This window comes from Diceros bicornis, chromosome 5 (genome assembly GCF_020826845.1).
Source record: "Diceros bicornis minor isolate mBicDic1 chromosome 5, mDicBic1.mat.cur, whole genome shotgun sequence".
In the NCBI taxonomy this organism is placed as follows: domain Eukaryota; kingdom Metazoa; phylum Chordata; class Mammalia; order Perissodactyla; family Rhinocerotidae; genus Diceros; species Diceros bicornis.
In genome coordinates, this window is record NC_080744.1 from 93,977,932 (window position 1) to 93,994,420 (window position 16,489).

General features: G+C 49.6%; 2 protein-coding genes across 3 annotated transcripts in view; one reads left to right on the plus strand and one right to left on the minus strand.

Moving 5' to 3' along the window:
• The first annotated feature begins 448 nt into the window (after positions 1-448).
• HDDC3 (HD domain containing 3) lies at positions 449-2,013 on the plus strand. Of its 2 annotated transcripts, none has more exons than XM_058542489.1 (4): positions 449-620; positions 934-989; positions 1,102-1,342; positions 1,493-1,634. In XM_058542489.1, exons 1-4 carry the CDS (start codon positions 509-511, stop codon positions 1,504-1,506), a joined length of 423 nt encoding a protein of 140 aa, XP_058398472.1. In that variant the 5' UTR covers positions 449-508; the 3' UTR covers positions 1,507-1,634. The 2 variants fall into 2 exon arrangements, with proteins under 2 accessions (XP_058398472.1, XP_058398471.1); XM_058542488.1 differs by lacking the exon at positions 1,493-1,634 and adding an exon at positions 1,641-2,013 and having other exon boundaries at positions 459-620.
• A 7,402-nt stretch (positions 2,014-9,415) lies between these two features.
• Positions 9,416-16,489, minus strand: part of MAN2A2 (mannosidase alpha class 2A member 2) — a 29,382-nt gene continuing 22,308 nt past the window's right edge. The window contains exons 18-25 of the mRNA XM_058542490.1: positions 16,232-16,365; positions 15,884-16,025; positions 14,129-14,262; positions 13,740-13,813; position 13,364; positions 12,035-12,229; positions 11,767-11,877; positions 9,416-11,094 (exon numbers count right to left, since the gene is read on the minus strand). Coding sequence (XP_058398473.1) covers positions 10,942-11,094; positions 11,767-11,877; positions 12,035-12,229; position 13,364; positions 13,740-13,813; positions 14,129-14,262; positions 15,884-16,025; positions 16,232-16,365 — 944 coding nt within the window. The 3' untranslated portion in view covers positions 9,416-10,941. The remainder of the gene's footprint in view (positions 11,095-11,766; positions 11,878-12,034; positions 12,230-13,363; positions 13,365-13,739; positions 13,814-14,128; positions 14,263-15,883; positions 16,026-16,231; positions 16,366-16,489) is intronic.

Consider the following 16,489-nt stretch of genomic DNA (forward strand, 5'->3'; position numbering starts at 1 on the left):
AGCAACCAGGCCCATCCCTGCAGGGAGAACTATTTTTTAGAGCACTTTGAGAATTTTCAGACAGGTTGAAGATTGTGTTTTTGTGTTTGTTTGTTTGTTTGTTTTTTCCCCTCCTGAGAGAAGCTGTCTCTGACCCAGAGCCTAGGTGAATTGCCCTTCCTCCATGGTAACACAGTGCCCGGTGCCTTCCTGCCTTGGACTCAGCACACTATGAGGCCACTGTCTTATTTCTTGTCTGTCTTCCTTCTTCCTTCAGACCGTGGGCTCCTAGAAAGCCAGGCCATGTTCTTCTTGCACCCCCAGCAGAGCGCACCGAACCAGGGCCTGCGATGCTGAGAACAGCTCCCCAACACTAGTTGCTCTCTCTGCCAGGAGGGTCAGCCCTAGAGGAACGCATCTGGACCAGACCCCACAATGCCCGGGCCTCCGCGGCGCCAGGGGGCGCTGTGGACGCTCGGTCAGGGCTCCCCGGGCTCCTGGGACGGCAGTTGCCCTCCCAATTCGTGCAATGGGCTCCGAGGCGGCACGGCTGCTGGAGGCTGCAGACTTCGCGGCTCGCAAGCACGGACAGCAGCGGCGGAAGGACCCCGAAGGGACCCCCTACATCAACCACCCTATCGGTGGGCGCGCCGCCCGTGGAGCAACCGCAGCGGCGTCTAGGGGGTGGGGAACGGGAAGGGAACGTGGAGGGCTCGCACCTCACTGAGGACCTAACCTACCGTGTATCAAGCTTGTGCCACTCTTCGTGTTTAAGCCTCATAACATCCCTAGGCGGTAGGCGTGATTGTTCTCTTTGTACAGTTGACACCCAAAGAGAGTAAAGGACTTGTCCAAGGTCACCCAGCTAGTGAGGGGCCACATCTAGCTCTACAAAACCCACAACACGCCGCCCTGGGAGTCCCTCCGATCTGACTTCTTGCTTTGCCCCGTCAGGTGTGGCTCGGATCCTGACCCATGAGGCGGGAATCACTGACATTGTGGTGTTACAGGTAACTTCCTCCTTCTCTTCTAGGAGGCTGGGGTGGGGATCAGGGGCGCCATTCAGCTCTGGGCACCCATTGGCTGGCGGCGACACGGGGCTGAGTGGAAGCCTGTCCCCAGGCAGCCCTGCTCCATGACACCGTGGAGGACACGGACACCACCCTGGATGAGGTGGAGCTGCACTTTGGGGCGCAAGTGCGCCGTCTGGTGGAGGAGGTAACAGATGACAAGACTCTACCCAAGCTGGAGAGAAAGCGGCTGCAGGTGGAGCAGGCGCCCCACAGCAGCCCAGGGGCTAAACTGGTGAAGCTGGCAGACAAGCTGCACAATCTGAGGGACCTGAATCGCTGCACCCCAAAGGGTACGCGCCCCAGCCTGGTCTGAGGGAAAGGGGAGGAATATCCACATTCTGGAAGCACCGGTTGGTCAGTTCCCCTGAAAAAAAGCCTGGGCGTTCTTATTAATTCCCCAAACTAATCCTACTAGACCACTCCGATCTTCTTTTATACAGTAGAAATACGATAGCTGGGCCAGGGGGAAGTTTTCAGGGCAAATCAGGAACTCATCTTAAGGCCCTGCCCCAAGTCCTCCAGGAAGTGAGCACAATCCAGAGCTGTCTTGGACGTTACATGAGCAGTTTCCTGTCTGTTCTTGTGCAGGATGGTCCGAACAGCGAGTCCAGGAATACTTCGAATGGGCAGCACAGGTGGTGAAGGGGCTTCAGGGAACAAACCGGCAGCTGGAAGAGGCTCTAAAGCAGCTGCTTAAGGAGCGGGGGCTGACACTCTAAGATATTAGAGGCCCAAAACACTTGTTTTTTTTTCACGCGGAAGGTTTCCTGCCAACTAAGCTGAGCCCGGGATTGTGGGAATCAGATGCAGCCCATTCATTTCCAATGCATTCGCTGCCTGTCTCCCTCGGGTCCGATTGCTATTTTGCATGGTGGAATCAGGCCCCGCAGGGATTTGGGCTTATATAAACACTAGTTCCTGAGTCATTATGGAAAATAAAGCATTTGGGGTAAAGATTTAAGTCGCTGCTGCTCCTTCTCCAGCTTTCCGAGTGGGGAACCGGTAGGTGCCAAACCTGCCCTTTATCAGGGCAGGGTCCCAATTGTGTTCCTCCTGGGACAGGTCCTCAGGCTGAGGGCCTCAGCCCCTCTAAGCCTGGCTTCCTTATCAGTGAGCTAGGTTGTGTAATTATCAAGGTTAGATGATGCGACGTGCCTGGTGGAGCCTGACACGTAGGTGCTCAAAAAATGGTAGTAGTCTACCTTATTAAGAAAGTTGGACGGGATGACATGTTGGAAAGGAGTGCCACCTGCTTACTGGCAGCGCTTGCTGAGCATGGGAGAGACCCTAGCAGCCATATGATAGGGCCAGTGGGGGACTGCGGATCCCTCACACCCCAGATCGCAGCGGACACTGGCCGCGGTTCATAGCCCACTGCGGGTCTCAGCCCCATCACACTGTAGGGTCCTTTGGTTGCTGAGCGACAGGAATTTCCGGGCCCCTCCGGAAGTGGTCCCGCGGCGTCCCCGCCCATGGAGCCCGGCGGTGGGCGGGGCCTGGGAGAGGGGCGGTGCTTCTGGCGTCCGCGTGGACGGGTCACACGTGATAGGTTTTTGGTAGCTGCCGAGCGGCTGAGGCTTATTAAGTGCCTTTGAAAAGGGTACATCTGGGGGATGAGGAAACTGTTAGGTCAAAGGCCGCTTCGTTCTGGACCATGATGGTTACTTACCCAAAAAAGGCCCCAGTGCAGTTCACTGTGGGAAAAAAGATGAAGGGCAACAAAAAGGTGATTTTAAAAGAAAACGAGGTTCAGGACGGTCCCAGATGACGGATAGACAAAGTTCAAAAGTTTAATCCTCTTAAGGCAGACCAGGATTTGGTACATTTTGGAGGATTTTGGTTTTAATTTTTTTAAAAATTAGTTTGGGGGGGCGGGATTACAGGATTTTTAAACTTTCTTCCACTTTTTAAAACAATACTTACCAAAGTTTTAAAATTAATCCGCGGTTTTTAAGTGGTTTAAAATTAAAGTTTCAGGACATTTAACAAACATTAATCCCTTTTGTACCTTTAGACTGCAAAGAGAAAGAGATTGTCACAGGGGCTCCGTGTTTTACAAAACCTTTCACGTGTGTTACCTCGTCTGGTCTTTATAATAACCAGATGAGAGAGGCAGGGTGGGATTTTTATTCTCATTTTACAGAGAAGTAGTATGAGGCTGGGAGACGTGAGAAGACTTGTTGGCGACAGAATCAGGACCAGAATCCCTCTGGCTTTTTCCACACTGCCAGGCCTCTTGAACCAGACAAGGATGACCACTGTTGAGGTCAGCTCCAACCACTGCATACAGTAAAGATCAAGTCTGAAGTGGCTAATGGATCTGGATTATCAGTGTGAGGCCTCCCTAGATAACCTGTTTTGATTTGAGCCAATATAGTAGATATTTTTTAAATTCAGTAGCTCTTTTTAAACAATCAGAATCTTACAGAAAAGTTGGAATTACAGGATAAGTAACTTTTTTCCCTGAACCATTTGAGATTAATTTGCTGACCTGATGCCCTATCACCCCTAAATCCTCTAGTATTTAGACAAAGAAGTTCTCCTATATAACCAAACTACAACCATCAACATCAGGAAATTAACATTAATACATTACTACCTTAAGTCTGATGATAGAGCACCTCACAATTTACATGTATGTTTACTTGGGCTTTTGCTGGGCTGGGAACCAAAGGTTTTAATTCTGGCCTAGAATTAGAATGATAACAGAGAGATTCCTAGCCACCCTGGGGATCTGACTGTCCCTTCTAACAGCTGTTATACGAGAAGTGAGAGCCAAGGATCTGCCAGATTTCCAGGTTTTCTTTTTCCCTTGTGCCCTCCCTTTCTCTTTTTTCCTTAATACTATAATTGCATTTTTTTCAATAATTTTTTAAAATTACATTTCTATATTTGCATAAGGGTATAGAGATTAATAGTAGTCCAGTGGTTAAGATTTGGTGCTTTCACCGACACAGCCTGGGTTCATTTCTGGTCAGGGAACCGAGCCACCCGTCTGTCGGTTGTCATACTGTGGTTGCTGCAATGCTGAAAGCTATGCCACCTGTATTTCAAATACCAGCAGGGTCACCCACGGTGGACAGGTTTCAGTGGAGCTTCCAGACTAGACAGACTAGGAAAAAGGACGTGGTCTCCCACGGCTGAAAAAATGGGCCATGAAAACCCTACGAACAGCAGCGCTGGAAGGTGAGAGGATGGCACAGAAAGACTGGGCAGGGCTCTGGTCTGCTGTACACAGGGTCCCTAGGAGTCGGAACTGACTCCACAGCAGTAACAACAATAGAGATTAATGTAACAAACGTGTCTTCCCACTCAGAATTTATCCCTTTGTCATATGTGCATCAAATCTTTTTATAGATATATACACGAAAGATAGTCCTTTGATCCCATCCCCATTTTTCAGTGTCCCCTTCCACAATGTTAACATTATTATAAATGTGAGGTGTCTATTTCCAGCCAATTTTTCTGCTTTTGTAAATTTATCGATTTTTTTGTGAATACATAGTATTTGTTTCTTAAAAATGTTTTAAATTATGGTAAAATATATCATTAAAAAATTTATCATTTTAACCATTTTTAAGTTACAGTTCAGGGGCAAGAAGTACAGTAACATCATTATACAACCATTACCACCATCTATCTCCAGAACACTTTCATCTTGCAAAACTGAACTGTATACCCATTAAACACTGACTCCCCACTCCCCTCTCCCCCCAGCCCCTGGCAACCTCCATTCTACTTTGTCTCTATGAATTTGACCACTCTAGATAGCTCATATAAGTAGAATCATATAGTATTTGTTCTTTTGTGACTGGCTTATGTCTTTTTTTTGTGTGTGTGAGGAAGATTAGCTAACATCCATACTAATCCTCCTCTTTTTGCTGAGGAAGACTTGGGCTCTGAGCTAATATTTATCACCAATCCTCCTCTTTTTTTTTTTCCCCCCAAAACCCCAGTAGATAGTTGTATGTCATAGTTGCACATCCTTCTAGTTGCTGTTATGTGGGACGCGGCCTCAGCATGGCCGGAGAAGTGGTGTGTCAGTGCGCGCCCGGGATCTGAACCCGGGCCGCCAGTAGCGGAGCACGCGCATTTAACCGCAAAGCCACAGGGCCGGCCCCTATGTGACTGGCTTATTTCATTGAGCATAATATCTTCAAGGTTCACCCATGTAGCATGTGTCAAAATTTTCTTTTTAAGGCTGAATAATATTCCATTGTGTATATATATACACCACGTTTTGTTTATTCATTCAAAAGTTGGTAGACACATGGGTTGCTTACACCTTTTGGCTATTGTAATTAAGGCTGCTATGAACATGGATGTACAAATACCTCAAGTCCCTGCTTTCATTTCTTTTGGGTATATACCCAGAAGTGGAATTGCTGGATCATATAATTCTACTTAATTTTTTGAGGAACTGCCATACTGTTTTCCACAGTAGCTGTACCGTTATTCATTTCCACTAACAATGCTTAAGGGTTCCAACTTCTTCACATCCTTGCCGACACTTGTTATTTTCTGTGTTTTTGATATAGCCATCCCAATGGGTATGGGGTAGTATCTCATTGTGGTTTTGATTTGCATTTCTCTAATGATTAGTGATATTGAACATCTTTTCATTTGCTTATTGGCCATTCGTATATCTTTGGGGAAATGTCTATTCAAGTCCTTTGCCCATTTTTTAAGTTTTTGTTGTTGTTGAGTTGTAGGAGTTCTTTATATACTCTGGATATTAACCTCATATCAGATATATGATTTGTAAATATTTTCTTCTGTTCTGTGGGTTGCCTTTTCACTCTGTTGTGTCCTTTTATGCACACAAGTTTTAAATTTTGATGTTGTCCAGTTTATCTATTTTTTCCTTTATTGCCTGTGCTTTTGGTGTTATATCTAAGAAATCATTGCCAAATTCAATGCCATGAAGATTTCCTCCTGTTTTCTTCTAAGAGTTTTATAGTTTTAGCTCTTACATTTGGGTCTTTGATCCATTTTGAGTTAATTTTTGTATATAGTGTAAGGGAGGGATCCAACTTCATTCTTTTGCATGTGGATATCCAGTTTTCCCGACACCATTTGTTGAAAAGGCTGTCCTCATAGTACTTGCTTTTGAGTATTTTAATATGTCACAAGCATGTATCACTTTGCAACTTCCTTTTCCCTCACCAGTGTTTTTGAGATTTATCTATGTTGATACATGTAAATATTGAGATCATTTTTAAAAATCACTTTATATCTATTATATGGACAGTATTTTCTTTATGCATTCCCCTTTTGATAGGCAATTAGGTTTTGTTTCCAACTTTTCACCACACCAAATGGCGCTCCAGTGAACATCCTCATGAGATGTGCTTATATTTCTTCTGAAAAAGAAGAACCAGGGCCCGCCCCGCGGCACAGCGGTTAAGTGCGCGTGCTCCGCTGCTGGCGGCCCACGTTGGGATCCCGGGCACGCACCGATGTACCGCTTGTCAGGCCATGCTGTAGCAGCGTCCCATATAAAGTGGAGGAAGATGGGCACGGATGTTAGCTCAGGGCCAATCTTCCTCAGCAAAAAAAAAAAGAGGATTGGCATGGATGTTAGCTCAGGGCTGATCTTCCTCACACACACACAAAAAAAGATCCCCTGGAATAATGCCTTTTTTAATCTGTAAAATGGGGGAAACCTCACTCTTTCCTCCTCCACTGAGAGAGCATCTCAAGCCTTCTAGCCCTGATGCTTTGTCTTAAATCTTCAACCCTGTCACATTCCAAATGCTGAGAAGTCCTCACCCCCAACCCCACTCTTGCTTCCTGTGCCCAGACTACCTAATTACATAGAGTTCACTTTCCGTTCAGGTTTATTCTCAACTAGGGAGGTCCAAAGTCAGGAGCCAAAATGGATGGAGGCTCTTTGCAGATCCACTGGTCCTGGCAGCTATGATCTAAATTTATTTCCCACTGACCCTAAGTAAAATTGAGGTTTGCTGTGAAGGATTAGCTCTCTCTTCTGTCATCTCTGCTCACTATGAGAATTGCCCCTTGAAGTCTTTGTTCTTTATACACGTTTTTGTTAGGGAAAAACAAAGATGTTGATCAGAGCTCTCTATTTTGGATGGTAGGCCTCGTTCCCAGCGCCCAGACTGTTATTTTCTCCCTCTATGAGTGTCATTAGCCAACCACAGTCACAGAGTGTGGTAAGCAGGTCAATTTCAGATTAAAGATGTCACTCTCTCTACACGGGTGTTCAAGTTATGCCCACCTCCCAGACAAGCCAAATCAGAGTGCTGTCTGGGCCTGGCTCACCCTGCATGGGAGGACCTAATTCTTAAATAGTTTGAGTCTACCTTTCTCTCCATGGTTCCAGCTGGCCACACAGCCCTCCCTTCTTCAGCCCTCCCCAGAACTGGGATGGTTCTAGGTGGATGGAGGGGTGCAGGGAGGAACAGAATTCTATCCATTTCCAGTGGTTAAAGTTGCTCCTGTGTCATGTCCTGGTTCCCATTATGATTGTAACCCTCAGAACTGTGCGGCCTCAGGGCCAGAGCTCCGTGGTAGAGGGTTGCTGCTTGCCTTAAAATCACAGGCCCGTTTCTAAATTAAGTTTGCAAAAGAATCACCTGCGAGCTTGTTAAAAATGCAGATTCTTTGGCCCCTTCTCCCAGAGATTGGTTCAATAGGTTGTGCCCAGGAATCTGCGTTTCCCCCTACGTACTAAAGGAAGGTTTTGTTTCTTGCTCTTGTTACATGTCAGTCTCAGGGCGCTGTGGCTCTGCTCCACAGATCTTCGTTCCAATATCCAGGCTGAAGGAGCAGCCCTAGTCAAGACAGGCCAGAAAACTGGACTTGTAATAAGTAATTCTGGTGATTCTGGACCACACCTTGAGCAACACTGCCTCAAGTAGTTTTATTTTATTTTATTTTATTTTATTATTTTTTTGTGAGGAAGATCAGCCCTGAACTAACATCCGATGCCAGTCCTCCTCTTTTTTGCTGAGGAATATTGGCCCTGGGCTAACATCCGTGCCCATCTTCCTCCACTTTATATGGGACGCCGCCACAGCATGGCTTGATAAGCAGTGCATCAGTGCGTACCCAGGATACAAACCCGTGAACCCCAGGCCACCGAAGCGGAGCGCACGCACTTAACCACTGCGCCACTGGGCCGGACCCCTGCCTCAAGTAGTTTTAAAAGGCCAAAGTGTAGGATTAAACGTTATAGTTCTTGGCAGATGAATAATTCCATTGCACATCTAAGACCTCCAAAGATAAGAGCTTTTATTCTGCTAGTTTCCCAGGAGGTTCACAGATTCTTCCTTACCGCTTGATTACCAATATAGCAAATAACACCTGCTATAATGTAATTGCTTAGCATCCTTTACTAGTATGATTGTAGCTCACACTTCTCGAGCTCTTATATGTACCAGGCACTAAGCACTTCACATTGATAATCTTATTTCTTCCACTATGATACAGACAGGATTCCATGTGCCCTGGCCTAATGCTGAGCAACAACCCTGGATATCTGGAAGAACTCAGCTTTGTCACTCTTGAATCTTTAGGTAGCCGCTTAGCAGGCCCCGGTGACTTTCTCTAAGGACCCTAAAGCAAGCTTTTCTCCTAAAGGCATTATACTCACCAATTTTTTAAGTGCTGCAAATATTTTCCCCCAAGTCTGTCATCTGTGTTTTAACGTTGATGTTTTCCCTCATACAGAAACTTTCAATATTTGTTTGTGGTAAAATCTGTTTATCTTTTCCCTTACTGCACCTTTTAGGTTTCATGTTATGTTTAGAACAGAACTTCCCACCCCAGAGGTATAAAAATATCCTATATTTTTTCAGTAACTTTCTAGTTTAACTTTTTGTTTTTCCCTCAGGAACTAATTTTTGTGGAAACTGTGAGGTAGAGATCTCTTACTTTAATAGATAGCCAATTTACTACATAATCCATCTTTTTCTCCCACTTAAACACTCCTTTTATCCTATACTAAATTCCTGAATACCTGGACTCTCCCTTTTGTCCATGAGTGTGTTTATCTGATGCTGCTCCAGGTCACCCACCTGGACTCATGACCACTTGAAAGAAATCGGGAAATCCCGCAGGACAAGTGCCTTCTGCCCACCTCAGCACCACCCCGACTCATCATCATTCAGAATTCACTTAGGGCCGGCCCCGTGGCTTAGTGGTTGGGTGCACGTGCTCCGCTGCCGGCGGCCCGGGTTTGGATCCCGGGCGTGCACTGACACACTGCTTCTCCAGCCATGCTGAGGCCGCATCCCACATACAGCAACTAGAAGGATGTGCAGCTATGACATACAACTATCTACTGGGGCTTTGGGGGAAAAATAAATAAATAAATAAATAAAAAAGAATTCACTTAGTAGTCTCACACATTTACTCTTCCAAATGAACTTTAGAACCTGTCAGATTCCAAAAAGTATCCAATCTCACTGGAATTACATTGAATTCATGGGCTGATTTGGGGATAACCAAAATCTTTACAGGAACATGATAGGTATCATTTGGGTCGACACACAGAATGTTCTTAATAGGTCCTCAGTTGATTCTCTTAGATATGATAGGTCGGCCATTCCGTTGTCTACTCTTCCTCATCTCCCTCATCTGCCGTACTTCAAGGGTTAGTGGTGCCAGGACATCACTAAATAATAGCCTTTGCTTGGCTAGCTTCTGACTTTAATGCCTGTGGTGTCTGACTCTTTAGAATGCCATTAACTGTTGGTTTCTGATAGAGACGTTTGGATTAGCATGTTTCCTTCTAATCTTAACTTACTAAGAGGTTTAATAAGGGCTAGATTTTAAATTTTACCAAATATTGCTTCAGCGTCTATAGAGACTATCATAAATTCTTCTCTATTAATCGAAGCTGAAATGAAAGCTGATGAGCAGCTATACTGCCTCCCAATTTACTCTCCATAGCCGTGCTCCCTGTGCCAGGAAATGAATACTTCCGGAGAAGGATGTACCAAAGATGAAGCTTCATGGCCTGACTGTAGGGATGGTGCCGGCAGCTCTCTCAAGTTTCCCGTGCACAAGGGGTCTTGCAGGCTTCACTTTCTTTCCAGGGGAAGGAAGTTTTCCAGACCAAAGGCCCCCAGGATAGGAAGGAGCTCCCGGGGACAGTGGTATACAGAGTACAGGAACCCAAGAGGAGTCGGGTAGGGTGCAGGACCCCCCGCCCCTGCCATCATCCCACAAATCAGCACACAGACCAAATGCCCAGTGTGAGGTGGGGGTTTTGGTACCTGAAGTGTCCTATGACCTCTGGCCATGACACAGTCTCAAGTGAGTCCTTCCTGCCACACTGCAATCCCTCGTCAGGGCGTGCAGGCCAGGGAGCACTTAGAGTGCAGCCATCACAGAAAGCAGCAATTCCTTCTACTCCTCCACCCCACTGCTCACTCTGGGTCCCATTCCCTCCTCCCAGCCGTCAGTCTGCTCCTGCTCGTCACACCAGGACATGCAGTACCTACATACCCACAGGATTCCCCTAGCGCCTGCTCTCACCTGCAGCGACCCTGACCCACTCAGCCTCCCTTACCTCTTCTGCCCTGCTTCCCCTCCATCCCATTTTGGGAAAAGGATGGGTGCTTGAGCCTGTGCCCAAATGGGCGGCCACTCACAACCCAAAGCGGAGGCTGGCACCGCCCCCGCTGACAAGAGCTTCTCTCCTTGATCTCACTAGCATCTGCCCCATCACCCAGCACTGGGCTTGTGGGTTGCCCCCAAACACAGAAGCAACAATAAAGAGAAAATGAGGGCAGAGCCCAGTCTGTCACAGTTCTGAGAGGTAGATCGGGATGGGATACCCAGTGCGGCTTGTCCAGCCCGACCTTACGTTAAGAGGCAGTCTCTGTGGATGAATGCACTCTTCAGGCCACAAGAAGCCCTAGCCCAAGCGGAGGCGAAAGGTGGCAATCTCCATGGGCTCCAAATAGACGTCAGTGCTGTTGGAGGGTGACGCCAGAGGGTATAGTAATGTCAAGGAGGTTGGCTGCAGGAAACCCACATCCAGGCCATGGAAAAGGCTCCCCAGGGCCACCTGTGGAGAGGAGAGAAGGTGCAGGGCTGTGCTGGGTGCTGATACACCAGATAATGCAGCTCTTCCTCTATATAACTTGTCATCTCTTTAAGAATCTCACAGAAGCAGTGGTCCCTCTCAGTAGCAACATGTCTACATATACATAAGAGTCTGCATTCAGTCCCAGGGGCTCCCTGAGATTTGCTCGACCCCAAAGCCTGTCAATGGACCTCAGGGTGGAAACTGCTGCACTGAGCTGTGAGCTCTGCGAGGACAAGGACCATGTCTTGGTTACCTCCTGAATCACTGGTGCCCACAAAGGGTCTGGCACGGAGGCATTTACCAGGCTGGCTTAAACAATGGATAGAGCTTACAACATCATAGCATGGTGGTTTTTGGTTTTTCATTTCTGGCGTTTTCTACTTTGTTTGATAGAGGTCCCTCCCTTACTCATGGAACAGACATTCTCCAGCTAAATGCCTCGTCTGGAACTTGCCCCTGTTAGGCCTCAGTAGCTTTGAAAACACATGTCAACAGCCTCCCCTTTTCTCTCTAAAAAGCCCAAGTGACACCCCTCTTCAATGCCCGAGCTCACTGCAGTCTCCCCAAGCTCTCACACCTGCCACTCCCAGGGCCTCCTTTCCCTGCCCTGCTCTCAGCAGGGGCTCCCTTCCCACACCTGGGCCTGCTCACCTTGCCTTGGCTTGTGGTACAGTTGAAGCCCAAGTTCTTGGCCTCAAGGCCACAGTCAAAACCCTTGCGGTGTAAGATCAGTGCAGTTTCTGCCGAGGGCAAGGCATCCTCCTGGATACAGATGGTACAAAGGGCAGTGGGGGTGCTCCTCAGAGCTCACAGGTGAGCAGCACCTCTGCCTGGAAGGCAGTACTGGGACAGGGAGGAGTGTGGGTGAGGAAAGGCCAGAATTTGGTCCTGGAGATACAGAGCTGAGTGGGGTACTCACCTCGGCCTGGAGTGTCCGCAGGTTGAGCAGATGGAAGTCACATGGCAGTGAGGAAGCCAGAGGGTGAAATGAGCGCAGGCCAGCGGCTGGGAGCTGCCTCTTGGCTACAGGCATGGCAAGCGCTGGAGTATTCAGGTACATGGAGGTCAAGTGGCTGAGGAGGGACGGGTAGCTGGTGGAGCGGCCATCTTGGACCTGCAAGATGGGCAAAGATGTGGGTGAGGGATGAGGATGAGAGCATATCCAGTCAGCTCCTTTGGAAAGAGCTTCCCTGAGGAGTCTGGATACAGGGGTGCCTGGCTCTAGGACCCTTCCCATCTCACACAACTTAGCAAGGGCTATGTCACCAGCCTTCTCTCCTCTACTTTTTGTATTTTTTTGCTTCCATAACACTATCATGAGCAACACTCCCATCAGCAACCTCTCCCATCACAGAGAGAGATCTCAGGGCAGGGAGAAGAAAGGAAGACAGCCAGATGTGTGATTCACATGGAGTATGGGCCTCTGATGGAGACAGTACTGAGTAATCCTGTGGTTTTAAGTATGACTCCTTATCCACAGGGCCAGCTCTGATTCTCGGGCCCAGTGGTCCTCACAGCTGTGCCGACTGAGGACTATGCCCTGGATGGCTAACCTGGACGTCACACTCACAGGCCTAAGCTGAACTTTCCTCCAAGGCAGCTACTTTTCCATATTCTGGATTTCTCTCCCTAGCGCCACCCTCTGGAATTCCAATTGCCCAGAATCTCTCATTTCCCTCTGCTTTGATCTCCATTCCCACCTCTGCAGTGTCCTCACACCCACCCCTGACTTCTCCCTCCCATGGCTTGGTACAAGCCACCAACATTTCCTGCTTGAACAGCCTTTAAACTGTTACTCCTGCCTCCAGTCTCCCTTCCTGAAGATCCACCTACTCCCTGCTGTCAGAGGGACATGCTTAGGGCAGAGTCCCGACAGTGTCCCTCCCTGCTCAGATCCTTCACTGGCCTCCAGGATAAAGTCCAGACTCTTCAGCCAGGTATTCAAGGCCCACGACAGTCTGCCTAACCTACCCCGCGCCATGCTCACCCAGCAATGTCCAAGAGAACTTTCTGCAATAATGGAAATACACACTATCTGCAATAATACAGTAGCTATTAGCCACTTGTGGTCACTGGCACTCGAAATGCGGCTAGTATGAATGAAGAGTTGAATTTGTTATTGTATTGAGTTTTAATTAATTTAAATAGCCGGGTGAGGAGAGTGGCTACCACACTGGACAGGCAGCTCTCATCTAGCTGAGTGAAGTCACTGCTGTTCCCCATTCACGCTGTCTTTCCTGCCTCCCACCCTGTGCCTTGGTTCATGTGTGTAGATCAGACCCCCATTCATCAAAGCCACACTTGGCTGGCACCTCCTCCAGGAAGCTGTCCTTGATCCCCTAGGCCCACAGTGTCTCTCACTCCTCAGGACCAGTGGACATACCCATTTTCTACCTTATATTGTCACACACATAGCTTATCCCCCACCCCTACTCGCGAGTCAATTCCTAGGGAGTAGAGTCAGTATCCTAAGCGTTTGTGTCCCTCTCAGTCCTTACAGCACAGCGGGTGGTCAGCATCTATTTATGAATGAGTGACCGAGCCACAGACACGGGATATCGAGCAGCAGGCTCTGTCATGCGCAAGCTCCAGCCCCAGTTGCAACACCTCACTGCAGGCCCCACTCCCGGTTATTGCTCCCGCTGCTGTGAAAGATCAAGCCCCTCAACATGGCTGCCAGTTTGGAGAAAAAGCCAGGCTGGTGGAGGCAAAGAAAGCTGTGAGATGAGCAGGGCTCAAGTGGAGACGGTGAGAGAACACAAGGGCTGGGGGCAAGGTGGGAGATCAGCACGAGGGGGCACGGGCGACAAGGTGCTGCGGGAGAGGGAGGTGCCAGGCTGCATGAGATGGAGCAGCAAAGCGTCAGACTCGCCCCCCACCCAGGAATCAAGCCCTACTCTGGCTATCCCTCGCCCACCTCAAGCTGTGCCCCTCAAGCCCGAGGCTGGAACCCCAGGGCCACCCACAGGGACCAGCCCGACCTGGCTCCCTGGGCGGGAGGCCCAGACTCTACCTCACTGCTCAGGGTTCGCCGTTCCAACAGGAGGCGGAAACGGTTGTGAGTTCTCTTGTTGTCCTTGAGACCTTGGCCGAGGCCCCGGTTGTCATCCTGCATTAGCCGCCGGTCCAAGATCACCTCCAGCTGGCCTGGGGAAGGTAACTGTGAGCCCCTGGCCTGCCACCTCCTCCCCAAGCAGAGGCCGACCTGTGGAGGAAAAACCGCAACCACAGGCCCCGAGGGAAAAGCCCGGAGAGCTGGTGGAAAGCCATGGAGCCTAGAGCTGGACGGGGGCTGAGTGAAGGGCTGACTCCAGAGAGAAGGAAACAAGAGGCCCAGAAGGGGCAGGCTGACCCTGGCAGTTTACCACCCATGCTCCGAGACGCAGGAGAGGGACCGGCGAGGTGCCCCGGTGGGAACCATACCCGGCCTGGCCACATAACACAGAGCACATGCAACTCCCATCGATGGCCGTCAGCAGATGCTGCAAAGGCCCCAACCGGGGCAGGTCTGCTCAGCTTGGGCAGGTTTTGTTGTGACTAGAACACATGCTCTCCTGCCCTCGTTTTACACAGGGACAGACCAGCTCTGCGCCTCAACCGTCAAAAGGAGGCTGCAGAGAGGATGGCCAGATGGCAAATCAGGCAGAGGCTCAAATGAGGTGTCATTTGGGGTACCCTGGGGAAAAGCAATGGCAGATGATCACCTTCGCTCTCTCTTTAAAACATGCTTGGGGAAGGGGCTGGCTGCAGAGCCAGCATGTGTTGGGATGAGGCTCTTTCCCAGCATCTGTTTTTTAGGCACCTCTTGAGGGGAGCCACTCAGACGGCCCCAGCTCCCCTTCCACGTCCCCAGCCCTGATTCTGACCTCCCTAGTTCCTCAGTCTTTTCATCCTGAGGAATCACAGAAAGATAGCTGAAAATCCTAAAACAGAGCCCTTGCATGTAAAACAATCATTTCTTAGCACACTGTCTCCCAGAAGAGCAGAGAGAACTAAGCAGGGACACTGGGCTCGGTTAGGAGCCGATGGTGTAGACAGACCTGTGGGAAAGTTTCACAGCCGGGGTGATCCTGGGCGAAGGGGCAGCAGAGCCACACTTCTTGCAGTCGGGAGTCAGGTCCCCCTTGCACTTGCCACCGGCCCCCTGCAGAAGGGGGGCCTGAACAGGACACTCTCAGCCTAGCCCTGCACAAAGGCTCTGTCCCCAAGAGGGAAGATCTGAGGGCCTCAGAGGCCACAAGTACGAACTGTTCACTTTACCCTGAGGACATGGGAGCCACCTGGTCTTGCCCACGTGACCAGCTCCAGGCCAGTGTTCCTCATACCCTTGTATGAAGTCTTAAGAGTGTCCCTCTCTCTTTTAATGACCATTAATGGAAAAAACAGTATGTATTTTTCTTCTTTGCTAAATATTCATTATAACATCGAATGCACTTTTCCAACTGTCCCTACTCCCATCCCTGGCCAGGGGAAGCGGGTTGCACACGTCAACTGAGAATCACCATTCAACACCCTGATGCTTCTTGAAGGGATCCAACAGGGCACCCACCCCCCAGTCACCTCCACGATAACCAGGGGACAGGGTCAAGCATCGCCTCTGTCAAGCACCCATGTGTGACTGACAGGAGCTGTTAATGACCTGCCCCTTCTCTGAGCGTGGAGATGATGCAGACTGGAAGGGGGGCCCTGCAGAGTGGAGAGCCTTGGGGCGGGCATGGGCTTCTCTTTCTTCTTCTTTACCCTCGCACAGCTCCTGTTCTCCACTCACCATCATGGAGGCTGGAGACACCCAGGGCCTGGGCAGTATGCAGCGTGAGGCGGTTCTGTGCGTCCTGGATGTAGGCCATGACTGGCATGGGGTAGAAGTTGGCCTGCAGGGGCAGCTTCTTTAGATACCGCCGGGACTGCACCTGTGGGGGCAAGGCCAGCAAATCAAGGGCATCTGGGCACCATTTGGGCCCCAAGGGTCCCCAGTCTGAAGGAGTCCCTGATCACTCTGGCTTCTGGTTCCCCCTTCTCCATCAGGGCAGACCACCTCAGTGCCTATGACAGCAGCAAAAAACACAGTCCACGTTCGCTCCCCGGGTTTTCCGGGGCCCCGGGCCCCAGGAATCACCTGAAAGCCATTGAGGTCCGTGAAGAAGGTGCCCTGGCTGACAATGTCTGTGTGGATGCGCAGGGCCAGCTCCTTGTTGACGTAGTCCCGGATGTCCACCAGGGATGACACGTCCAGAGACAGCCCCTCCACCCCTAGTCATAGGGACACAGAGAGAGGGTCAAGAGGTTTGAAGATGAGCTACAGCCTGAGAAACTGGGCTGGGAGAGCCAGAGCCCTACTCCCCAGGCCATTCCCAGGCATCTTTACTCTGAGAGA

Bases quoted from the DNA above. Each gene is read 5' to 3' on its own strand.
- HDDC3 (XM_058542488.1), top strand. From the start codon at position 509: ATGGGCTCCGAGGCGGCACGGCTGCTGGAGGCTGCAGACTTCGCGGCT. The intron at 621-933 runs GTGGGCGCGCCG...TTGCCCCGTCAG, and splicing joins CTACATCAACCACCCTATCG to GTGTGGCTCGGATCCTGACC. The intron at 990-1,101 runs GTAACTTCCTCC...GCCTGTCCCCAG, and splicing joins CTGACATTGTGGTGTTACAG to GCAGCCCTGCTCCATGACAC.